The sequence below is a fragment of the Sorex araneus genome, chromosome 8 (assembly GCF_027595985.1).
Source record: "Sorex araneus isolate mSorAra2 chromosome 8, mSorAra2.pri, whole genome shotgun sequence".
NCBI lineage: Eukaryota > Metazoa > Chordata > Mammalia > Eulipotyphla > Soricidae > Sorex > Sorex araneus.
Genome location: NC_073309.1, coordinates 68,004,146 through 68,031,865, shown reverse-complemented (window position 1 = coordinate 68,031,865; position 27,720 = coordinate 68,004,146). Strand labels below are relative to the sequence as shown.

Here is a 27,720-nt window from a genome sequence, read left to right as displayed (position 1 = left end):
ACAATGGGATGGGATGACAGTGCTATAGTGCTACAATGCTACTAGGGAAACAGCATAAAATTAACATTAGCTTTCTCAGACAAAAACTGTACAAGCAAGAGAGTAAAATGATATAGTCAAAGTGCTGAGTGAAAAGAACATCTCACCAAGAATCCTCTTGTCTGCAAGGTCATTACTCAGATTTGAGGAAGTGATAACAAAATTTTGAACAGACAGAAGCTAATGGCATCTGTTGCTTTTAAACTAGCTCTGTAAAATATACTGACTTCCTCCTTATAAAAGAAACAAATATTGAATGGCAAAACAGTCAAAATCCTCATAAAAAAGTGACAAAAATTCCTTCATATCAGTAATTTCTTTAAAGGTCAATGGGTTGAACTCTCGTCAAAAACCACAGGGTGATGGGACAGATCAGGAAACAAACATCAACCTTTAGCAAGAGACACACTTGAACTTTCATGATAAAAATATACTGAGTGAAAGTTTGGGAAACAATAATACAGGGTAACAGTGAATTAAAAAGAGCAGGGGCTATATCAGAACAAAAGCTGAAAAATGTAATAACATATAATGGTTAAGGGGTCAGTGTATCTGGAGAACTTAACAAATATCAACATGTATTCACAAATTGAAGGGGCAGCAAAGTTTATAAAGCAACTTGTAATAAACATAAGAAGTTCTGTTGACAGTAAGACAATACTGTTGGGATATTTGAACCACCACTCCTGCCACCGGACAGAACCAAACAGAACATCAATGAGGAAACAAGAGCCCTAATAAGGTATTAGTAGAACTGAGACTAACAGACATATACATGATCCTCCATGCCCTAGAAATAATACACATTATTCTCTAGTGCACATGGAACATTTTGCAAGATAGACCATATAGTGGGACACACATGTCCATAAAAATCATCAAAATAGAAATTGTTATCAAGTATCTTTTCAGACCACAGTGGCATGAGGTAGAAATTAACCATGAAAAGAAAGTTGGGAAAGTTTCAACATTTGGATACTAACAACATACCATTAAATAATATGTTGTTAAAGAACTGCTGTTAAATAGAAATCAAAGAAAAATTAAAATATTCATCAAAACAAGTAAGAATGGGGCCAGAGATAGTACATGGGTCAAGGCATCTGCCTCACACACAGATGACCCTGGTTCAATTCCTAACATCACACATGGACACCAGCGCACTAATAGGAACAATCCCTAAGCATAGAGCAAGGAGTAAACCCTGAACACTGTCAGATACAGCCCAAAAGGGAAGGAAAAGTGAAGATACAGAAGTTACAAATACTCAGAACCAATGAACTGAGTAAGGAGGAAGTTCATGGAAATATAAAGCTCAAATAAATAACAACCTCACAGTTAGAGAGTAAAAGAAACCAGTGAAAGAACAGCAGATGAATCCCATATAAATAGAAGGAAGGAAATAACATAACTTGGATCTGAAATCTTATGATGCTGAATGAAAACATAAGCTGTTTTATTTTTCCTTATTTTTTTGGAAAGAATAAATAAGAATGACAAAACTTTACCTAAACTCACAAGGAAAAACAAGTGAAAGAACAAGCATATAGTCCCTAGAGCACCACCAGGAGTAATTCCTGAGTGCGGAGCCAGAAGTAAGCCCTGAGAATTTCTGTATGTGCCCCCAAAAAGTAAAAAAAGAGAAAATAATATATTAAATAAGAATATATTAAAACTAGAATTTTTTTTTTGCTGGAGAATAGAAAGGCAAATCATTTTAAGATCATGATCACTATCATATTTTATGACTAAAAGATTAAACTAGTAGATAAACATGTCTCTGACTACCATGAATAACAGAACAGATAACAAAATATCTGAACTGAGTTAAGAAAAAATTGGCTAATGAAGTTTATATAAGGTTAGAAACTTTATATATTTGTGTTGACAAGCATTTTAGCTAACTTACAGTTATTTTGTAACATAAAAAGATCTCATAAAACAGACCCATTAGTTTTTTCTTATACTAAAATTATCTAGTCAAAGAGATTAGATTTAATTTCCTTTAAATTCAGGTGTTAATCTTTCAAGTAGAGTGTGTAATAACTTGAAAGCCTGACAGATTTCCATTTAATCCTCTATTTGCTTATAAACAATATTATTCCCCTGAAATCAAGATATTTCTCAAAAATTGAAACCTTTTCCATTAAAGTAACCTTCCATTAAAGTAATTTAAAATAATATAATAATTGATGTAGTAATTGAAATTTCATTGGATGGATACTAAGAGCACATGTTTTATTATACTTTTTGCTAAGAATATAGAATTACTATGTTTTTAAGTACCCATTTTCAAATCTTTCTTAAATTATATATGAAAAACACTCTATAAAGCTAGGGGAGAAGGAATGCATGGTAGAAAAAATATGTCTATGTGAGATTCTGTTAACTATCTATATAAAATAGTTATAATTCCATTTAAAACAATACTGTATGGGGCCAGACAGATAACAAAGAGGATGAAGTGCTTGTCTTGCATGCAGCTGACTTGGGTTCCATCCCCAGCACCACAATGAGTCCTCCAGGCCCTGCCAAGACAATCAGAATGTAAAACCAGAGAAGTCTTGCTGGGTGTAGACCCTAAACCCATGATTATACAAAAATTAACTGCATAGTGTCAGTTATTCTTTATTCAAATATTAAAGTCATATTTTTGACTTTAAAAAATTAATTATTGAACAACTATGTTCCACCTACCAAATAAGATATTAAAAAATTTAGAATATCATCTAAAAAAATCAATTCAGTTTTCATGGGCTTTATGAGCAGGAGAGACTACTGGCAAGAAAACTGCACTTGAATGGAGCATTATGTTGACTTGATAATTTTTTTTTCTCTGTTTAGCAACATGCTACATCTCCAAGTCATACACAAAATGTCCACTTATATTGACTAGACCCATTGCAGCAACTTTAATTCTTGTCAAATATCAGTTTGGTTATCTAAGTTGAGTGAGCAATCATTCTGTAATCTTCATAGAAATGTCTGTTGGCTGTATTTCAAGATATCCTACTAACTTCAGTGACAAGCTCATACAAAAGAATTGAATTAAACAAAGCACAGTTTCAATATCAATGAAGTTACAGGTCATAATTGTGCATGCGCAAACTGATGGCTTCCTATAATTTCCAATATCCTTAATCATAGTTTGTCTTGGTTTGCTGGGTTTGGTTTTTGGCATACATCTGGTGGTACCTGGGAGTTGCTCCTGCTGGTATTCTGTGCTCAGTGAAACATGCACTCAGTACTTTAAGCTCTCTGACACTGAATCAAAATTTTGAAGAGGTTGAATTGCAATGGGAAGCTCATTAAATGAAACTACAAAAGCTTATAGCTATTTTATATTCTCTAATTACATACAACAGAGGAGGGAGAACATTTTTTGATGAAATCTACCACTAAAATCAATTGACAGAGTCTGGGCTTTGGTTGCAATCACTAAATATTTTGTACAGTTTTAAGAGACATTAGACATTTTTTTTAAATTGAATCACTGTGAGATAGAGCATTACAAAATTGTTCATGATTGTGTTTCAGTCATGCAATGTATCAACACCCATCCCTTCACCAGTGTAATTTTCCAGCACTAGTGACCCCAGTTTCCTTCCTACCCCTTCAAGCCATCCCCAACCCCAGTTTGCCCCTATGGCAGGCACCTCTCTTCTCTCTCTCTCTCTCTCACTCTCTCTCTTGTTTTAGGCATTATGATTTGCTATATAGATGTTGAAAGGTTTTCATCTATACCCCCTTTACCTGCTTTCAACAGTCAGGTCTTATCTAGAGTGATCATTTTCAACCAATATTGTCATAATGAATCCTCCTCTAACTTAACTACCCTCCATCCACCACAACATTGACCAACCTTTGATCAGTCCTTCTGGCCCATTTTCCCTGACTAGAGCCTTTTTGAAAAATGAATCAGGAGCCACAGCCTCACTGGAAAGACTGTATTTGGTATCAGCAACTAAAACTTGATAACTATGTCGATTTATTGATATTCTTCAAACTGTTTTAAAGGAAAATTTATTTCCATATAGAAATGGACTGGAGCTATAGTACAGTGGGTAGGGCATTTGCCTTACAAATGGCCAACCCGGGTTTGATTCCTCTGTTCCTCGCGGAGAGCCCAGCAAGCTACTGAGAGTATCATGCCCACACGGCAGAGCCTGACATGCTATCTGTGGCGCATTTGATATGCCAAAAACAGTAACAAGTCTCACAATGGACACGTTACTGGTGCCTGCTCGAACAAATCGATGAACAACGGGATGACAGTGCTACAGTGCTACATAGATGTATATAGTATGTACGTCTGTATGATTTTAATTCTTCATGAATAACCAATCTTCAGACTTCTTCAGAGTATCTTCCCGATCCAAAAATTGATTTAAGATCTCAGAGTCTATTAAGTGTTTGAAAATGTAGTTTTTTTTAAAGGTAGTCCTTGTAAACCTTTATATACTTTAAGTGGCAGTATTAAAAAGTTACTGAATTTTAGGATAGAAAATTTATAATAATTTTCATCTGCCCATTTATGTTTCATCAGAGATCACATCTGATAATATGTGAGGACTCAGAGCCACTTTCTCTGGTGCTGTGGCTGGAAGTGTCCCTGCTTGGGGACTATCAGGGCTATACCCATGGTTATTGCTGGTGGGCCTAGGATTAAAGTGTGTGGATTAGATTTTCAGGCCTTGGACATACGGGTCGGGTATTCTATTACTTTGAGTTATACTTCGCTTTTGCATAATTTCATGATAGAGCATCTATTGCATAATACCAAGGAGGGAAAAGCAGATTTCAAAGACTCCAGCATAAATTATAAGTCACTTGACTTGACTGACAAAGTTTTAAGACCAGCTACTCAAGAACATGGACAAATAATTAGTTTTGCACCTTATTAAGTGGCCAATGTGTTATATCTGGTTCTGCTACAATAGTTATTTTTACTCTACAGCTGCACTAGGAGATTATTTGGTAATATCCAAACTGCTATCTAGCTAATTTCTTGGTTTTTATATTCAAAATTTACTTTAGCATTTTAAGATGTTGGATGTTTTATCACTGAAATGTTAACATCCTTGTCAAAGCAAGTTATAGTATAATAAAAATAAACAATGCCACCACAGAATGGAAGATTACTAGAAATGGTAAGAAAACTTCAAAAAGTAAAACATTACTTATTGCAATGCATGAAACCAGAAAATGAATTTCCATTTATAAACTTCAAGGTGGTATACAACATTTTGTGCATTTTATACTTCATTTAAGTTCTCTGTTAGCAAACATTTAAGAGAGACTACAACATTTTCCTTCATTAAAAATTCCCCTGGTTCATCAACTTCAATTTATACAAATGGTGCATTTTCAATTCAGGCTACTTATTTTACAGCATTCACCATCTATATCACATACCACATAACAAACTTTATACTTCATATGTACTACATATCTTTCCCGTCACTATAACGTAAGCTCTATGAGGTAATAGAACTTTACCTCTCCTGTTCACAGACTTATTTTAACAGTGTTGAGCATAGAGTGGGCTCTCAATAATATTTGTTGAACGAATAAACAAGTAAAAGTGAAAAAGTATGTGGGGGTGCACATTGAGCAAAAGAAAGGGATGTTCCATTTTATTTATCTAATAAAAAAATCAGTTTTCTGGGCTTGAGCAATAGTGAGATATTGCCCTGTATGCAGCTGACCAGGGCTTGATCCCTCATATCCCATATGGTCCCTGATGCACTGCGAGGAGTAATTCCCGAGTACAGAGTTAGGAGTAACCCCTGGGCATTGACAGGTGTGGCCCAAATAACAACTGTATCACTGTATCACTGTCATCCCGTTGTTCGTTGATTTACTCAAGTGGGCACCAGTAACGTCTCTATTACACTCTGCCCTGAAATTTTAATAGCCTCTCCTTACTCATACTTCCCAACACTTAGACACTCTTTCAGAATCAGGGGGATGAGACCTATTGTTACTATTTTTGGGATATCCAATACACCACGGGTAGCTTGCAAGTTTCTGCCGTGTGGGTGGGATACCCTCAGTAGCTTGCTGGACTCTCTGAGAGTTATGTATATATCTGTTACTGTATTTTGGATATGAATACACCACGGAGAGCTTGCCAGGCTCTCCCAAGTGGGCAATAGACTCTCAGTAGCTTGTCAGGTTCTCCAAGAGGGAGAACTAGGCACAGAAAAATTAGTTTTTCATTTTTTTATAAGTCATATGGCTTAATTTCCAAGTATAGAAAAGGGTCATACTCTGCTCCTAAAGACTATGATCCGAGAGGTCTTCTAACCCATTTGGGCACCCTGAGTGGCTTCTTACAGAAATGCATCTAGACTGTGAACTGTGCTACAACACCATGCCGCCCAGGGAGGGATTTTCCTTCTCTACCCTGTTTCTCTGCGTGGAAAATGGTGGTGGCGGCAACACCCACATGACTAGAGCCACCTCCTATGACTCCCAACCCAGAGGTATGAGTTTGCAGTGACGTGGCTTGTAGGCGATCATGGGAGCGGGGGGGCATTACTGGCACGCTCTCCGCCCAGATAAGATCCAGAGCTGCTGCATGCAAAATGGACCCTCTGCTCCTAACGATTATGATCCGGAGGTCTTCTAACCCATTTTGGCACCCAGAGCAGCTTCTTACAAAAATGCATCTAGACTGTGAACTGACCTCAAATATCAGAAATCCAAAACTCATAGAGCTCATAGTCTTCATTCTCAGCAATGAAAAGAAATTATTAAATGATGCCTTTTCAGCAGGCCTGATAGTTAGGGGAAAATTCCAAACAATAATAGAGAGTTATCTATTGAAATACTGAATGTATTCAAAGTATAGAGAGAATAAAGTGAAGATCATTAGCTACTTAGGTGGGGGGGTGGGTGGGAGGGGGGTATATTGGGGTTCTTGGTGGTGTAACATGTGTACTGGTGTTGGGATGGGGGTTTAATTATTATATGACTGAGACTTAAACCTGAAAGCTTTGTATTTTTTTCACGGTGACTCAATAAAATATAAATTAAAAAAAAAGAAAATGGTCATAAATTCATTTACAGTTGAGTTTGAAATAGTTTGTTTTTACAGTAGTAAATTCAGATCTCTACATAGTCTCTTTGTATATTAAGAAACTGAAATAAAAATATGCCTCCTATACTAATTACTGTTTGTGCACTTCAGTGCACTAACATCACCACTCTGACATTTAAACATAGTTCAATTGTCTTATCATTTTTTGTAAAAATGTATTCTTTGGTACATGCTTGATTTTTGAGTGGAAATAAGTCTACTCTGACTTCATATTACTATATTTGAAGATATAAATGAGCTCTTCAAGGAAAAAAAAAACAGACAAGAGGATTGAGATTGGGTTTGGTAGGAGAGCTAGAGAACAAATGATATCAGAGAGACTGGAAGGCTATGAAGATTTAGAGCAGTGTTTCTCAAATTTGTCCTAACTGTGACACCCTGGTGACTGCCACAGATTCCACTTATGCAATTTTCATTGTGGCCTCCTCGGAAAATCCTGGGGTTGGTAGGAGGGCATAGGTTCTATAGATGAGAAATGCTGGTTTAAGAGCATAATGTGATAGAATATTTAAAGATATACCTAAAAACGGATATTGACTAGTACCCAAGGCCCAGCTGACATTAAACACTATGAACTTGGTATAAATCCAATTGGAAAGTCACTGAATTTATCCAATAATAACCAACATCTCATAATAACAGAAAATAAAAGGTGATATTAAACCAGGATCAGGGAATAAAACAGGATGATATTCAATTATAATGGAACAGAGATGGAGATAGTTTATTTTCTCCACCCTATTCAATGTCAAGCCAAATTTCTAAATTCAACAATTTTCCCGCTTACAAACATCATAAGTGTATCTTAATAATAATCCTAATTCACAATGTAGTTCAAATTTATTTAAAACTATTTTCTGGAATCAAGCTAATGATAAATATGATACATAATCTGTAATTTTCTAGTAGTAAAAGTCAGTATATACAACTTGGCAGTTTTTAAAAAAATCATTTGGAAGCCAATATTTTGCATCGTTAGAAAGTATCTGAACTGTTCAAGCCAGAAATGAAGGAGTGATTCTTTTGCAATTACTTTCCATACTATATTAATGCTTTCATCCCCCTCTCACAATCTGGGAGAAAAAAAATAAAGCTCAACTCAAATGTATTAATTTAACAAATGGATTCAATAAATATTTAGTGTGTTCATTGATTCATTAGGAACCAGTGTTTTGTGATGGTGTATGGAATTAAAAGATAAACTGAGTCACACAGAGATTGTCTTTGGAAATCTATGCTTACAGATTATTAACTAGTGTGTAATCTCATGTAGAACTTTTAGCTGAAAGACTCTCATGTGGAATGGGTCCAAGAGTCACGAAGGAGGCAGATTTAAGGAGCAATTCTTGGGGAGAGAGTAGACAGAGTATAATTTTCTTCAAGGGAAAAAATCACGCAGCTTACAAAAGAGAGATAAAGAAGGCTTCTGTCCCACTGGCATCTGTTCCAGATGCAGTACTGGTTGCCACTCGAACAAATTGCAATAAACTTAATTTTTTTCACATAGTGAGAGTGAATATTGAATTCAATATTGCCAAAAACAGTAACAACAAGTCTCACAATGGAGACATTACTGGTGCCTGCTCGAACAAATCGATGAGCAACAGGATGACAGTGATACAGTAAGAGTGAATCCTGCTTCTAGAATAAGCTAAGTCTATGAAAACACTATAATTTTTTTTTTCTTTCTTGGGTCACACCCAGCAATGCTCAGGGGTCACTCCTGGCTCTACACTCAGGAATTACCCCTGGCCGTGCCCAGGGGACCATATGGGATGCTGGGAATCGAACCCGGGTTGGCCGTGTGCAAGGCAAACACCCTACCCTCTATGCTATCACTCCAGCCCCAAAAACACTATAATTTGAAGAATATTTTACTGTATATTTTTATGAGGATGCAAAATATCCTACATATATTTTCATAGTATAGGTCATACCTTGAGTATTTAGCTCCACTCGGATTATAGCATATTGACTAAGTGTTCTCTATTTTGACATTTGTTCTGTCCTTTGAATCCCTTTACTAAGGCAGGGCTTAAACTTTCCCTACTCAAAATCCTTGTCAATCAAGAGATAACATAGGTGAATATTGTTAAACAAATCAGATTCATTATTTATCTGATTTTTGAATTGTTTTAGTGGTTTAGCCTTAAGAAATATTTTATCTTTGCCAATTTCTTGCAATAACCATAATAAAGAAGCTAGGCTATAAGAAGTAGCTTTGACATGAGTATTTAGTTTTCAAGTAGGGAGACACATCCTGCTAACACCCAAATTCTTATTTTATAGTCTCTGGAAAGGACAGTCAGTATGGCCAGTTGTAGAAATATTGATTTCGTGGTGATTCTAGCTCTAGCTCTGCCACTACCATGCGAGTCTGACTATGCTAATTTCATTATCCAAGCTCCAAATGATGTCAAAGAAGTATAAAGCATTTCAGTCTATAGCTGGAACCAGGTTTGACAACTGACAATTTTCACTCTACTTTGTGACTTGCTCAAGATCACATGTACAGAAATGTGTAAGAATCTTTTCTGGAAACCACTTGCATTTGTTTTTGCTTTTTGTTTTTGTTTTCAGAAAAAGAAATTCAGGGGACATTTAAGCTTAGCCACTCAGAATTCCCCTGAAGATAATAGATCACGTTCTTTTTTCCTGCCTGATATCCCAAGCTCATACATGAATCATTTCTTTTCCTCTTTAGAAATTCAGATATTTACAAATAAAAAGAAACTGTTTGGGGATATATACTCAGTGGTGGCACTGAGTGGGGTGAGTACTTGGGACTAAACTTAGGGCCTCACAAATGCAAAAGTTTTACCTGTAAGCTACATTCCCAACACAGAGCCATTTCCCTCCCTTCCTTTCCTTTTCCCTTCACCTTCCTTCCCTTCCCCTCCTCTTCACAGTAAGGTCATACCTTGTTAACAAAATCATTGGAAGCTAATTTTTTGCATGGTTAGAAAGTATCTGAGCTATTCCTAGCCACAGAGTCCCTTCCCTTCTTTTCCCTTCTCTCCTTTTCTTTCGGTTATCATCATCTAGCAATATGTTATTTTAATAACTTCACCTAAAATGCTGCGATTTCTCCTTGGTTTTGGAAAGACTAGAGACTCAAGGTTTACAGTACTTTTCTTTCAACAATTGAAAAATATTGTTGTGCTGTCCAGACTTCAGCATTTCCGATAAAACAACAACAAAACTTACTGTCATTAGAATGGATCTTTCCTTTAAGTGAAATGTTAGTTCTTTCTTGCACTCAAGGTTAATCCCCATTTTGGAGGGGGAGGAAATTTTTTAAAAAGAATTTTAATTATAATAGGAGTTTTGGTATAGATATCTTTTTGAGAGGGTAGGGTAGGTGAAGGTTGGGGCATGCCCTGTAGTGCTCAGGTGATATTCCTGGCATTGTGCAAAGGAACAGCCCCTGGTGGTGCTATGATGTTTCAAGAATTGAACTGGGTCCAGCTGAATTAATCCATGGCAAATGCCTTGCCTCTGCAGTCTCGCTCCTCATGGTATATTCATATGCCAAAAACAATAACAAAAATGGATTTCATTCTTCTGACCCTGAAAGAACCTCCAATGTGGCACCATTGGGAAGGACGAATAAAGAGAGGCTGCTAAAATCTCAGGGCTAGGACGAATGGAGATGTTACTGGGCCCGCTCGAGCAAATCGATGAACAATGGAATGACAGTGATACAGTGAAATTTTGTAAATTATCAGTGTCCACTGTTCAGTCATCCCGTTGCTCATCGATTTGTTTGAGCTGGCACCAGTAACGTCTCTCATTGTGAGACTTATTGTTACTGTTTTTGGCATATCGAATACGCCACGGGTAGCTTTCCAGGCTCTGCTGTGCAGGCACCATACTCTCGGTAGCTTGCAGGGCTCTCCGAGAGGGGCAGAGGAATTGAACACAGGTCAGCTGTGTGAAAGGCGAATGCTCTACCACTGTGCTATCGCTCCAGCATGTAAATTATAAATTATAAAATTTAGACTGTAGATTTGTTTATAAGGAACATATTTCAATTTTAATTATAAATATATATATGATATTCAGACATTGTTTTTTGTTTTCTTCTCCAATTTCCCCTCTGGCCTTTATGGATATTAGATTTCCAGTTATAAAGAGGCCTTGAGGTTCTATTAATTTTATTTTATCTTTATCCTATTGTCCACTCAAATTGGTTAATTCTATTGCTCTACCTTGCAGTTCACTGATTTCACTTTCTATTCTCTTCTTATTTTTCTTTTAAAAGCACCAGCTGAGTTTTGCATTAACTAATTATAATTTCTTCCTGAAATTTTCCATTTTAGTTTCTTGATCTGGGGGACTGGGGCTTCCCATGTAAACGTGATCACAGATACTAAAGAGTGTATTGAGAAAAAGGGAGAATGGCTTTGTCATTTTTGGGGTGTGATAAAATTCCTCACTTACCCCTGGACTTGACACTGCCTCAGGAGTCGAAGAAGCTACGGCAAATTACTGAGTGTGGTGGAAGTCCCACTTCTAAAATCAGCCAACTCTAGTTCTCAGAGGAAAAATCAGTGGCCTTCCCACAGCCTATGAAGGGAGAAGAGGTCTAAGATCTTTAAGTCCTTCCCTTGCGCACATGTGTGCAGGGACACACTTTTTATAATCAGCAAATACCAAATGCTCAAAGACAATGGAAACAAAGATTAGAACTGGTTCATCATCAGTAGGAAACGTACAACCTGAGAGGGTTTTGGGATAGGACAGGAGGGAGCAACATCTGTGGTGGAGGAAAATGCTCGACTTGTGGAAAGAGGTGGTGCTGAAAGGTGATAGGTTTTTTTGTTTTGTTTTGTTTTTGTTTTTTTTTCTTTTTGGGTCACACCCGGCAATGCACAGGGGTTACTCCTGACTCATGCACTCAGGAATTACCCCTTGTGGTGCTCAGGGGACCACATGGGATGCTGGGAATCGAACCCAGGTTGGATGCGTGCAAGGCAACTGCCTTACCCGCTGTGCTATCTCTCCAGCCCTGGCCATAAAGTTTTATGTATGAAACTCTATCAGCAACAGCACCATAAACCACAGTGTAGAAACTTATATATTAAAAAGTGCCCCTCATAGAAGCAGACTGGGGGGTGAGAGGCAGATGGAGAGGAAACTGGAGGAGGGAAGGGGACACTGGAGAAGGGATTGGTGTTGAGAGGATGTATGTCTGAAACCCAAGCATGAATAACCCTGTAATCTCACAGTGACTCAGTTAAAAAAAAAAAGTGAATATTTACTTATTTATTTACCATGCCCTGTGGTGCTAATGGTTACCACTTACTTCATACTCAGAGATCACAAGTGGTGGGGCTCTGGGAACTATATTGAATTCTGGGGATCAAATCCTGGCTGTCTGCATGCAAGACTAGGACCAGGCTCACTGTAGTACTCTCTGGCTCTGAGACGCAGGTTTTATTTTTTTTTTTTTCAGCCTTTGGTGGGCTGGAGCAATAGCACAGCAGGTAGAGCATTTGCACTAGGCCGACCCAGGTTTGATTCCTTTGCCTCTCTTGGAGAGCCCAGCAAGATACTGAGAGTATCTCGCCTGCCGGCAGAGCCTGGCAAGCTACCTGTGGCGTATTGCATATGCCGAAAACAGTAACAACTAGTCTCACAATGGAGATGTTACTGGTGCCCACTCAAGCAAATTGATGAGCAACAGGATGACAGTGAGTGAGTGACAGTGAGTTTTCTGGATAACACTGGGCCATGCTCAGTGCTAACTCAGTACTTACTCCTGGTCTTGAGCCCAGGTATCATTTCCAGTGGTGTTTGGGGGGAATATTTGTGGTGCTGCAAATTGAACTGGAGTTGGTCCAGCCCCATGGAACTGAGTTTTAAATTTTGCTACATATTAATTAAATGTGCCATACGCCAATTAATTAAATGTACCACACGCCATAGGTAGCTTGCCAGGTCTGCTGTGCAGGCGAGATACTCTCAATAGCTTACTGGGCTCTCGGAGAGGGGCGGAGGAATCGAACCTGGGTGGGCCGCATGCCCACTGCTGAGCTTAAGACATTTTTCAAGAACTCAATGCCTACATGTTTGTGGATACCAGAGTGGACAATACAGCTGTGTAACATTTTCACAACGGCATAGAAAGTTCAACAGCACAGCGCTATGGAATCTTGGAGAGGGTTGAATCAAACTCATTCAACAAATTTAGAAACTGAGATCTCATTTGTCTCATGACTTGGTGCTGCAAAGCTGGTAATTACACAGCCAGACCTGACACCCTAATTCTCCATCACCCAGTCATCCAACCTGGGTTCAACCTATCCTATCCTATATGGCACTTCAAGCACAGCCAGGAATAACCCCTGAGCCAGGAGCCAGGTGTGCCCCCAAAGGTCTGAGCTGACCATGGTAGGGGACCGGAAGGGGTAGGCTGTAAGGGGGATTATTCTGGTGGATAGTGTGGTGTTGCTATGTGTGTACCTGAAACCCTATCATTCTAAAGCCTGGTGCCCTAAATAAAATAAACACGAAGATTTATTCTTTAGAATGTGCTTTGAGAGGCCAGGTGTGCAGTACTTATATGAATCATCAATTAATTTTCATATTTTAAAACCTATGAAATAATAATTTCCTGGCTTTGATTACCTGTTACTTAGTTTTCAATGCTTCTAGTACTTTATGACTGGGTATACAGCTCTTATCCTTGACTGCATTTTATTTTTTTCTCAGATTTCATCATGTATATGGTTTTCATCTAGTAGAGCAGTTCTCATTTTAGTATCTTATCTCATTTATGTTAGAAACAGATAAATGAAACTTTTTCAAAAAGAGAATTTACAAGACCTCAGGAGTACAGGAAATGAACCTTGGGTTTGATCTTGTCTCATAACAAGAACTTAATGAGTGCTGCCATTTTGATCTCACACAGCCTCTTTTTTAAGAGACCCTATACAAGTAGATTTGTTCAAACATAACACACACTGCAGTTTTTTAGAAGGGGCATTTTGGAAGGACAGACAAAGTCAAGACTTACCTGGAGAACTGAAGCTCCACTATGGAGAAACTGAAGACCACTTTCAGCTGAGTCAATTCCGCCAGTGGCCAAGATGGGAAATCCAGGCAAAGCACGAGCAATCGCTGTCACGGCTCTCAGGGCAATGGGTCTAATGGCGGTGCCTTCAGAAAAAAAAAAAAAAAGATTGGTCAGCACATTCCCCATCTAAGCGCTGTGTCTTATAACCGCCATTATGTTAGGGCTGTGGCACTGTCACTGTCATTGTCATCCCATTGCTCATCAATTTGTTTGAGCGGGCACCAGTAACGTCTCTCATTGAGAGACTTATTGTTACTGTTTTTGGCATATCCAACATGCATGGGTAGCTTGCCAGGCTGGATACTCTTGGTAGCTAGCCAGGCTCTCTGAGAGGGGCAGAGGAATCGAACTCGGGTCAGCCGTGTGAAAGGCGAATGCCCAACCACTGTGCTATCCCTCCAGCCCAGGGCTGTGGCACACTACACAAAACTTTGTTTAATTTCTAATTCTATTTAAGACACATTCATATGTGCTATATAAACTATGTTATGTTTCAAAGTATGTTCATTTGTAAATGAATGTATATTTATTTTAAGTACTGTGATACTATTATTACACGCAGGCTTGTTATGCAAGTGGGTATAGCAACTTTAGAAGGCTAGAATAAAATCATGCATATTACAACTTGATATAGAATGAAATGTAAAACATCATATGAAACACTTAAGCATCTGTTTTAAGAAGAATAAGGAATAGCAGATTTTGAAAAAGAAAACAATCATATACAGTGCATAAATAGACATACAACTCTGTTGTGTTTCTGGTAAGTGCAAGGCAGCTGGTGTGAATAGAGACACTGTAAAAACAAGTAATGTGCTGATGAATATACAGATTCCATATTGCTTTTCACATGCGTTTCCCACAGTCTAATGAAGTGTAGTGAGCCTACCTATATTTTATACACTTGAAGTTTTAATCACATTAAAGAAAATTTAGTACAGTTCAGTAGGAAAGAACTGCTTTTTAAAAAAGAATACATGTATACTCTCATCAGATATTATTAAAACCTTATTCGATAACCATAATGAAAACTACACATGTAGATAGAACATTGTTTTAAAAATGGTTATATTTTACCAAAGTTGTTTTTGAATCTCAGTGGCTAAAACATACTGAGGTAAATTAATTCTTTCATAGCAGCAATAAAATGTGATATTTCTTATGTACACACATAAGTCAATTCCTTAAAGGCATTTTCTAAACTAAAAATAGTTCCATTTGTGCAAGAATTAGATACAGCCTCAAATCAAGGCACCACAAATAAACTGCTGGCAAAATCAGCCACATGTGGTAACATTATCACCTTACTATCACAAATATCCTCACCAGTATTATTGTTTGTGTTTACAGGGGCTCCCTTGGAGGACGTACAAAGAGCCTTCCGTAAAACCAGGAAAGCTACTTAAAATTCTATTCATATCCATTTTTGGTTAAATCATATTTGTGTGATTGATGCTTTTGAACTAAATACCAAAAACTGTTTGTGGAAATGTCCACTTATTGTTTCCACACTGAAAAAAGTTTTCTCTGGATATTAGTAAGGAGTGTTCAATGATGACACTTCAGAATTTCATACCTAATGTTTAGAGCACAAAGTAATAAGTTAGAAACAACTTGAAACTGAATGTCAAGATTCTATTTCTATTTCAAAGCATCTAACAGTGGGATGTTTTAATAAAAAATGTTAATATAGTGGATAGGAGAATGTATCGCATACATGATATATACACACACTTTAGTGATGCTAAAAGAAGTGTTGGTAAGAATAGAAGATAAAAGAAATCCATAAAAAATCTTTTAGAGAGATAGTGGGCTATCAGCATAACAGACATGCGCAATACTTATAACTGATAGCTTCTTTACATACATGTTACTTTGAAGTAATAAAGATTTTTTTTATTTGACCCTGGAGAGCAAAGGAAATTTTGAGCGAGGCAGATAAATAATTTATTTCTAACTGCACCGTTAGAAGACTATCATTAACACTAAGGGGTAAAATTTCAAAGTGGTACACAGGGATTTGGCCACACATTCCAATTGATATTAATGGACATCAAATGGCAAAATCCCGGAGCACAGCTTTGAAATTTTAACCAGTTACATTTAAAGGGCAACATTATTACACAGGTGTTAAAAAATATCAGCAAGTCTGCAGTGGCATTTGAAGATGTTCAATTAGGTCAATAAAACATTTACTATTTCATGTTTTTCTTTCTTTTCTAAAACTTGGCTAATCTACCTAATGAACATGAAAAGCTTTCAGACTAATAAAAATACTTTTTAAAATTTTAGAGCAATTATTATGCTCTTTGTGAAAATATAATTAAAAATGGAGAAATGGATTCTTTTGATGCTACGTAGTAATGAATTATTTTTTTTAATTTTCACTATAAGTTCTATTTGATTGGATTCCTTTGTAAAGCAACAGATTTAATATGAAATATAATCTACAAGTTCTCATTGTATCTTAGAGTGATTAACTTCTTAAAATGATTTTCATTTACTATGGAAGATTTCTGTAAGGAAATTGCAGGTAAATAAGAAAACGACAAAAATTTTGTTAAAATGCTGTTTAAAATAAAGATAACACATTCGGGCATCCAGCAGAATCCGATAGCGATGCACTGGGACACCGAACTGGGCTACAACTCTGTGCTGCCGGGGGTGGATTTTTTTTTCCTCCCCACCCTGTCTTCCTGCACGGAAAGCAGCGGCCCGGCGGCACCCACGTGGCAGGCGCCATCTTCTGTGACTCCAAATGCACAGGTATTCGGCTTTTACTTTAGGGGCTCCCAGGAACTCATGGGAAGGGGGCGTAACTGGCACGCCCTCGGCCCAGATAAATCCGGAGCCGCTGAGCGCGAATCGGACACTCTGCGCCTAAAGACTTTGAATTCAGAGACTTCTTACAGCAATGCACTGGGACTGTGAGCTGGGCTATGTAATTTCTGGCAGAATTTTCCCTGGACTTTATACAGAAATCCAAAACCTTTTACATTAACATTTATAATTGTCAGCAATGTGAAACGGTTCCATTTGAACAGGTCTGACTTGGGGGGAAACTCCAAATAATAACAGTAAGTTTTTGTTGAAATATTGAAGGTTTTTAATGTAGCAGCCACCTCTGGACTGTGAACTAAGCAAAAGCCCCACGCTGGCCGACGTGGCGTGGCGTACACCATACTATGAGGCGCAGGAAGGGGGATGAGGGGGAAAAAGAAAAAAAAAAAGGGAAAAGGAAAAAGGAAAAAAAAAAGAGAGAGAGTTATGTACTTGTAGCAGTGGGGCTACATATCTCTTCATTTCCAGCAATGAAAAACTAATTATCATATGTAGTAGGTCTGTCTCTCTTGATTGGAAACTCTAACAACTATAGTGAGTTTTGTGTTGAATTATGGAATGTAATCAAGGTAAAGAAAAAATGAAGTGAAATTCATTAGTTATACAGTAGGGGGTAGGGGGTGGGGGCGGGGGGTATACTGGGGTTTCTGGTGGTGGAATATGGGCACTGGTGAAGGGATGGGTGTTTGAATATTGTATAACTGACATATAAACCTGAGAACTTTGTAACTTTCCACATGGTGATTTAATAAAAAGTTTAAAAAAATTTTTAAAAAGAGTCAAAAAAAAATAAAGATAAAATGTTTGGTATAAAGAAAATACACGCATTCATACAGTGCCTACCATAGTAGAGTAATTACTGTGCCTCCACAACTAAATCTGGCCTGACTTAGTCCTTTGAGCTTCCCCTTCAGTCAACATAACATAAATCTAAGTTCAGTTAAATGTCTTCAGTTCCATTAGTCCACTCTACTGGATTATGTGGATCGAACTCCTTTTTTTCCAAGATGCCTGTTCTCTAAGAAACCCTAGTCTAGCATTTCTAAAATTTGATCACCACATATATTTTGATGAGTCCTGCTCCCCAAATTTCTGATCCATTCAGTAGACCTTGGAAAAGTTATGTGTTGGTGGGAGGGGCCTGGGGAGGAAATCCCAAGACTTAGTACTTTATCTAATTATCCAAGTGATGATGATGATGATGATGATGATGATGATGATGATGATGGTGATGAGTACTGCACAGAGAGAATCAGGGCAATAGTACTTAACACCTCAACACAGTGATATCCTCAACTCCCTCCTCTAACTTGATCTAAGTACAGTGCTCAACAGTTATGTGTTCTCTGGTGGCCACATCACTATAGTCCTTTATACTGTCATGGTCACTGTCACTGTCATCCCGTTGCTCATCGATTTGTTCGAGCGGGCTCCAGTAACGTCTCTCATTGAGAGACTTCTTGTTACTGTTTTTGGCATATCCAATATGCACAGGTAGCTTGCCAGGCTCTGCCGTGCGGGCTCGATACTCTCAGTAGCTTGCCGGGCTCTCCAAGAGGGGCGGAGGAATTGAACTCGGGTTGGCCGCGTCAAAGGCGAAAGCCCAACCACTCTGCTATCGCTCCAGCCCTTTATACAGTTACAGTTAATAGCAACTGTTTCTAGTTTCAATAATAACTGGAATGAGCTAGGTATTGTGTGTGTGTGTTTTCTTGATGCTATTGGTTTTATGGATCCAAATGCAAAACTTTCATTATGCTTAATAAAGTCATTTTTACTGAGTCTTTAAGTGAGTCTATCCTGTAGGATAGCATTGGTTTGCCCTTCCTCCCTGGGTGCAGGGAGCTTGGGTTTATTGATTGTTCCCCCAGGCTGTAAATTACCTTTGCTTTGGATCAGACTCTGTTGACTTGTTAATATTGTTTTTCACTTCTCCTTAAGTCCTTTGCATAGTTAGTTCAGAGCATTGCCCTTTTTGTATAGACACAGGAAGACAGTTAATGCTATGCTTTTGTAACTTGGGAGTTAACTGACTCCAAATGATATCCACTCTTGGGCATCTGTCCTCTAAACTTATGCCTCAGTTACCCTTATTTCCTATCACCCTGAAAGCAGTGTCCCGCGGAGGGTCTGGATGGACCCAGGAGAAGCAGTGAGCTACCCTGGCATCAAAATGGGCCTGGCCAAAGCAATATAATACTTAACTATAAGTTAAGAGCATGGTCATGGACAAATTCTGTCATTATCCAAAAAGTAAGATCTAGATTAGGACCCTGCTAGGATTAGGAAAGAGAATCCTGCCTGAGCACTGCAGTCTGAGATCTATAGCGAGATGTCCCCAGAAGAGCACCCTACAAGTTCAATGTTTCCCTCACTGTGTCCATAAAAAATAACTAATATTAAGAAGTAGAATTAAGATGTGAATTAAGATGTTAATTAAGTTATTGGACTAAGGAGAGGAGAAACACCCCTACATGGTATTTCTGTCCCTTGAGCCTGATCAGTGATCAGGTAGGGCTTTTGATATGTTGACTGTGCTATCTGAGGGGATATGATTTCTACCTCCAATGCGGGGAGTTGGGGAAAGACTAGAGAGAGATGGGGCAATGGAGAGACTAGCAAGGGGGACAGAGGGAGAAGTATGTAGGGAAGAATGCAAGAGCCAACATGTGGAGAGAGAGAGCCCAGGCTGCGAGAGGGAGCACGGAGAGATGAGCGGGAGAGACAGGAGGAGGGGCAGTGTGAGACTAGAATGAGGAACTTAGTAAGACTGGGACAGGGGCATGGGAAGAATGGAATAAATGGCAACTGATCACCAACCAGCCTGGTGGCCCTTGTTACCTCGTTACCTCCTTTGTCCACCAATGGCGTTGGCCATCCCAGGTGGGTGAGAGGCCCAAGACCACTGAATGCAGGCAGTTAGAGAGAACTGCTCGGGGCTTTCCTTAGCCTCCCGGAAATTACACACTATCAGTCTAACATCGGATAAAGATGTGGTGATACAAACATATGACTCAGCTATTTAAAAATAAGATGCAATCTTGCCAGTTGCGACAAATGCATGAATCTTGGAAGGATCATATTAAGTGAAGTGAGTCATAAACAGATAAATACTGTATGATTTCATTCATATGTAGAAGCAAACAAAACAAAACAAACCCCTATATCCCAGTAGGAAGATGTTGGAGGAAAAGGAAAATCACTATGTCATTTAATAGTGTTGGTTGGTTACTAGACTTTTATTGGTGGCCTAGTTGGTGGTATATACATTGGTTGAGATGTGAAGCTGTTAACTCTTGACTTTTATACAGTGCTGCAGATTGATGTTATTTTATTATTATTATTATTTGCTTTTTGGGTCACACCTGGCGATCACAGGGGTTACTGCTGGCTCTGCACTCAGGAATTACTCCTGGTGGTGCTCAGGGGACCATTATGGGATGCTGGGATTTGAACCCGGGTCGGCCGCGTGCAAGGCAAACGCCCTACCCGCTATGCTATCACTCCAGCCCCCGATTGATGTCATTTTAATAAAAATAATAATAATAAATTAAAGTTGGAAAAAGGAAGCCATCAACAAAAATTAACAACAAAAATTATTGAATTAAAACAGAAAATTATGAAATAACACACCTAGAAGCTAGTTGTAAAAAACAAAAGATCTCAATTAAAAATTTCGAATCAGTGTGTTAATTCAGAGATTTTCTATGACAAATCTCAGTTTGGATTGATTAATGCTGTAGAAACATTTTAAGTAGAGATTTTTAAGAAATTTAGTTAACAAGTCTTATTTTGAAAATTTTTTAAGAAAATGATACTGTAGAGCTGGGAATATACTCAAATGGCAGAGTATAGTTTTTGCAACTGTGAGGATTTAACAACTGTCACTTTGAGTTCCCAACCCCAGTATTGTTGAATGTGGTCCTTTGTACATCAGCAATAACAGCAACAATAAGAGACACTGTTGTGTATAATGCTTAAATTCATATAATTTTTTAAAAGTTTATTAAATAACAGGTGTAAACTGGCAGTTATCAAAAATGCTGCGATACACAATGTCCTGATATATAAGAATTGGCACATTGTGAGTTAGTCAGGATCCCTTCTCAGTCCATACTAAGCCATTTATTTGTCCACTTATCCAAGAAATGTATAGTAAGTAATTATTTGTTTAAAAAAACCAATTGCATCAAGGTCTAAAAAGCTCTTTTAATAGCAATCCTAGTTAAGCAGTTTATGTTTTTAATCCATACTATCACCCAGGGTATATACGAATGGCATTTAGCCCTCATGGTACCAAGACATCTTAAGTTCTTGATAGTCATTCAATGATTGATGCTGTATATGTGTTTCAATAGGTAAAACTTAGATTCATATAAACATTAATCACTTGTTCATATTCATGTACTTCTAGAAAGAAGGCAATTAGAAGATGAACTAGTTATATCAGACAACAGAGTCAAGTGTCATATGAGCTCATATTCCACCTCCACAAAAATAAATCATGTAACTTTGTATAACTATCATCATCCCACTCTGTTCTGTGATCTATAAATTAAAATTAATACTAAAAACTTAATATACTTTTAGGTATAAATGTTTTAATACATATTAAGGGTAGCTCAAAGTAAAATTGGACATACCTGCATTAAGCAGAATAACTATAGAGTGAGTACTTAGTTCACTTTGCAAGTGAATTCTATGTTGGCATGGTGAGGATACTAGTACAATAATGCATAAGTTGTAAATAAAAACATAACACTTAGGAAGATAGATCATTCTATCCTGATACCTTGGGAGAACCATACAAACATACTTCTGAGCTCTCATTTAGCAGTTGGTAAGATTAACTGCCTCCAAAGGCAAAAAATCAAATGAGACATCAATACATTATTTATCATTGAAATTCCAAGATCCATGCACTGAACCAAAGTAGAAGGATTTGAATAACAACATCAAAATTCAGGTTTATTGTTTAAAAAGAGGCAGACTTTACATGACTAGAGAAAAGGAACACTTAATGGGCAAGATAATTTTGAACATATGCTAATTTTGGATAACTGGAATTTTGAATAGTTAGGTTTAATTCTGTTTGTTTTTCCCTTCATCATTTGACTCCTAGGATTGCTACTGTTATACAATTAATTGTTAGCGCTAAGTCCACAATAAACTCCCTGATAATAGCTCTAGCTGGCAATAAAACAGAAATAATACTTGTGCTCACTGTGTATACAAAAAGAAAATGTAGTTTTAATTTGTTTACATTAATTAAAATATAATAAATTAAGCAGATAACAAATTCATTAGGAGTTGAACTTTGGCTGTCTAATCATTAATGGAACTGTTACATCATCAGAAGAAAGAAAACACTACCTAGGCAAGAATATTAGGGATCTAGGAGTTGAGAAAATGATTTTTATAAAATACATGAAAAGCAAGCAGCAAAAAAGTGTACTTTACCAAAACAAGCTTTGAATGCTAAAGGGCCCAATATATCAATAAATGAGTAACAATTATTTAATTGCTTATTTAGGGGTTAACTTTTTATCAAGACACTGTGAGTCACAAAGATGATAATAGCAGAGTTTCATATGAAATAAAATATTCCAACTTTAAATCCATCACCAGGTCCATGTCCCTGAACCAGCAAAAACAGATATTTTAAAATATATCTTTACACATGGATTAAAGTCTTCTGAGGAAATGAGCATAATTCAACCATAAAATGAATGACTAAGAAAAGAAATGGGCAAATGAAAATCAATTGCTTTATGTGTTGTTAGTCTTATTGAGAAATCTGAAATTTTACTTCTGCAAATGTTTAATTTTAGTAAACTATTTCAAGAGATCCCCCACATCTTTGTAACTTTATCACTATATTAATTTGCTTCATAACAATTCAGACGTTCATAGTCAATTGATATTCAATAACAGTACCTAGCATGTGCCTGGTATCTTTCAGAGCAATAGAATTAATATGATTCACCAGTGAAGGAGTCACTTGCCTGCCTCAAAGTGTCAGCTCCTGTTAGTAGAAGAGCAGAAAGGCACATACAGGGGACGATTTCCATTTACCAGATATAGAGATACGGGAAAAGGAGACTTCTGTTTAAAAGTGATAGGCTGAGATCAAAGACCAAGAGTATGAACATGAAAGTTCATACTCTGCAGCTGTTACTGAGATATGACAGTGCTCAAATTGTTAATGTATCTTCCTATTGTTCTTTTGCCTAATAAAACCAATATAAACATTGCCTTTGACATAGTAATGCTAAAAGCACAGTTTCTTAAGTCCAACCAATTTGGTGTGTCAGCTCTATTACTTTACATAATTGTGACTTAAGCAAACTTTCTAAAATACCACTATCCCCTATTTGTGAAACGGAGTTAACAATAATAGCATGGTGACTTAGGGAGTATTAAATGATACAAATCATGGAAGGCAGTTGGCACATTGCCCAGTTCATAGTATGCATCAGCTAACAGTACTGTGAAAGCAAGAAAAGCTGATCAGAAAAATATCTATTCACCTAAAAACATATGAGTATAAACATACATAAAGGTTGTCAATCTTCTTCATAACAAATTGGTAAATATTATAATTCACATTTCATTTCTTAAACAAAAACCTATGATTGTGAATGCATATATTCATGTGAATATTTATTAATTTTATAATGCAATTGCAATATATTAAGTTTATCCAGAAACTACACTGAGATAATTTATTTTAAATATTTCATACGCAGAAAGCTATTATGTAAAATATTGTTCCATAAAGTAGTTCTTATGGTGCTTGCCTTGAATGTGGCCAATTCCAATTTGATCCACAGCACCACATACAAAGAGGTCACGGGTCACCTGAGTACAGAGGCCGAAGTAATCCTGAGCAACAGAGGTGTGGCCGAAATACAGAAGACTTCAACTCCATCTTTCTCAAAAGATAACCAGAACCAATGATAAAGAGCTCATTGTTGGGGCTGGAGCAATAGCACAGCAGGTAGGGCGCTTGCCTTGCATGCGGCCAACCCAGGTTCGATTCCTAGCACCCCATATGGTCCCCTGAGCACCGCCAAGAATAATTCCTGAGTGCAGGGCCAGGAGTAATCCCTGTGCATTGCCAGGTTTGACCCAAAAAGCAAAAACAAAAAACCAAAAAAAATAGCTCATTGTTGATTTTATTATATTTTTATTAATTTGTTATAAATTCAGCAACAGAAGTAAACTTACGTTATAAATTCAACAAACAGAAGTAAACCCCTATTCCTTTAACCTAACTGGATACTAGCTAGGTAGGGCAGAATAGAAATACCTCTGAGCTATTGGGAATTTGGAATTGATGAATTTATTTTAATTCAAAATTTAAGGATACTATGAACTTTGCCATAGAACTTGAAGGAGCAATTTTATAAGTACTGTGATTACCCAAGAGATGGCTGTGGCAAATTTATCTTAGCAAAGAGTCAAGTATAAATTAAAATAAAACGCTAACATTCTAACAACAAAAATATTTAATATAAAGATAATTATTTTTATTAGATTTGAATTGTCAGGTCTTTTTCTAAATGTTTGTGGAAACTCTTTTAATGATAATACTATGGAAACTTTGTCTCCGGTTCTGTAGATGTTTAAACAAGACTCAGCAGAGAAAAATATGTCACTCTCAAGATCTTCATTTACAAAGTGTGGGCTCAGTATTGAATCCAGGTTTACCTGGTTTCCAATAATATGTTCTTAGACTTAGCCACAACAGTAGGAATTAACAGTAATTAGTAATTGCTATACCAAAGAGGAACCATACAACTAAGGCTGTCAGGGAAAGTCCATTTTATTTGCAGCTATAGTAAAGTTATAAATAGTATCCTTGACTCGAAAATGATTCCAATTTCAATGCTAATTAATCCAGAAATTGTGAGGCAAACATAATTAAGGGGAAAAATGTGATATTCGATTTCGAACAAAATTACAACTACAAAGAACCTTAAAACTATTATTTAAGATGCTGAAAAAATAAATATGCTTTTAATTTGTTGCTAGAGAGAAAATATATAAACTTTGTAAGTGATATCTAGGCATAATGTATATATGTTCTTTCTATTTTCAACCTGTAGGTGGCCACCACAAGCTATACTTATTAAACAACTCATTAGTAGCATTTTCAATACTGTCATCTTCAGATAATTAGCAATTTATTTAAATAACCAATTTCTGTAGAAATAATTGCCACAAAATGCCCTGAACCTACTTTTTTTTATAAACTATAATAAAAGTGTTAAGATAATCCCTGACATTTGCAAATGCCATTAGTTCACCTTTCCTTTTGATACTGCTGTGGCATTATGTTTAAACAATTACCCGATAACACAGCAGTTTAATGAAATAGTACAGTAAGCACATTTTTCAATATGGCCAGAGAAGACATTCATATTTAGACAGAAATCCAGAACACAGACAACTTTACGCAGAGGTCTGATACCCAACCAAAAAAATAAAACAAATTATTCAAATTATTTTGTTATTGTTATTTCAATCTTGGTTTAGTTTATCTACAACATATTTTATTCAGAAAAGAGTGTGCATTTTTTACAATTGATTTGTGTAATTGGCTGGTGTAAATTAAAATGTTATGAATCCATGAATATGCAAATTATACTCACTGTGCTATCTGTTCAGTAACCCCCACACAGGAGAAAACAAGTGGAAAATTTTTCTATTTTAAATATTTAAGTATGATGTTACTTACAAAATGGTAAAATTAGCCAAATAAAAAGTATCAAGTTAATCTATTGATGGCTACTAGACCTTCAGTGCCCACTTCTCCCCTAACCCCCACTTGCCTTCCACCTACCAGTCTGTCCCTTCGAGGGGCACTGTGATTTACAGTACTGTTGCGGAGAGGGTCTCATATATAACACTTTACCACCTTTCAGCACCATCTCCTCCATTTCAAATGGACTAGATCCTAGTTCTCATTTTATGCTGTTTAGACCCTATTCTAACAAAACTTATTGATAAGGGCTTAAACAGCATTTCTAATTTACCAGTAATAAAATTCTTTTAAATTATAGGTTTTTAAAATTTTTAGTGATTCTCCCTATGGTTAAATAGAACTAGGATTCAAATGGCAGTGCCATTTTATGGCTAAAATGATTTTGAGAGCCCACTGAATATAACATTCGTTCTGCTCCAAATAATTCACCCATAATTTTTATCTTCAAATTCACATAGGCATTACTGTCCTTGTACAGATGTGTAAGTCCAGACAAGAAGATATTAATAGTGATGTACACTGGAAAGGCATGGGTACAGAGGGAAGGTAAGAGCTCGGGTGTTTGTCTTGCATGCAGCATGCCCATATTTGACTCCCCAGCATCACATATGCTCCCCTGGGCAGTGCCACATCTAAACACAGAGCCAGAAACAGCCCCTCCCATGGCTAGAATGGCCCTCACTGTCCCCCCATTAACATAATTATATTGTAAAATAATGCAATGCAACAATAAAAACAATTATGTGACAGTAATTTTTTTTTTTTTGCTGGGCTTGAATTTGAGGGCTTTCCTTCATTTTCTGATTATGATATGCCTGACCTTCCCAAATAAGTACTTCAAAGCATCCTGCTCAGCTTTGAAATGTTAATGAAGTCAACCTTAAATACCTGAATTATTTCAGTTGCATTAGTTTTGCTGATTTGGTTGTGGTGTTTACACATTTGGCTGTTGTATACTGGGGGCCACCCATTTCATCATGGTGCTTTGTGGTCATATGCTGGGAACAGGGATTGTACCCAGTGGTGTGAAGGCACTTCATTAGCCACGTGTGGTGGTGCTGGATTAGATAGACTCCTAAGCTCCTCATGTACTCAAAGTATGTGAAGCAGGGGTTCTTGCACTGTGGTACATCTCTAGGTCACTTAGCTTTTTGGTGTGTATGCTGAGGACCTCATTTAGTGATGCTGATGGCAAGAATCTTCACTAGGAGATGATCTTTAGAACCACATGGGGCAGAGATCAAATCCATAAGCTCTTTAGCCACTTAAATCTCTGTAGTCACCATTAAACATACACACACACACACACACACACACACACACACACACACACTTAACCAAGAAATTCTGAACCATGACAGATTCAGTGGACATGGTGTATAAATATTTCATGCGTAATTTTGCTTAAGGGCAAATATTATTATACACATAAAATCTCACCAGTTACATGCATTCGAAAATTATAATTTAAAGAAAGATCAATATTATAATAATGATGATAATGCCATAGCCACAACTTCATTTTACCCTTGGAGGACCAGATAATTACAATTACTATTTTCTTCTGAAGAAATTTTCTTTTAGAAACACTCGACATTTTCCTGGATCCTAATAATCCTTTTTTAATTAAAATTAAAATTTCTTTTCATTTTGAAATTTTGTTGTCTGTTTTTTCTTTGGGTAGCTCTATTGACAATGTGTTCAAAAGATAATATAAAATGAAGAAAATCTAAATTTATTTTAGTGTTACTATTTTAAAATTTTAATTTTGGGCACTGTGTTTTGTTATTAGTAAGATTCTATGTGAAATATCCCAGAAAAATATTCTCCACCCACATAATAATTTTTTCCTCAGGAAAAAAAACTAAAGAGAATATGTATTTG

At 36.9% G+C, this 27,720-nt stretch overlaps 1 protein-coding gene across 1 annotated transcript in view; it reads right to left on the bottom strand.

Annotated features, from left to right (window-relative positions):
- Positions 1–27,720, bottom strand: part of DPYD (dihydropyrimidine dehydrogenase) — a 980,594-nt gene that overhangs the window by 173,799 nt on the left and 779,075 nt on the right. Inside the window, exon 19 of the mRNA XM_055145227.1 lies at positions 14,166–14,308. Coding sequence (XP_055001202.1) covers positions 14,166–14,308 — 143 coding nt within the window. The remainder of the gene's footprint in view (positions 1–14,165; positions 14,309–27,720) is intronic.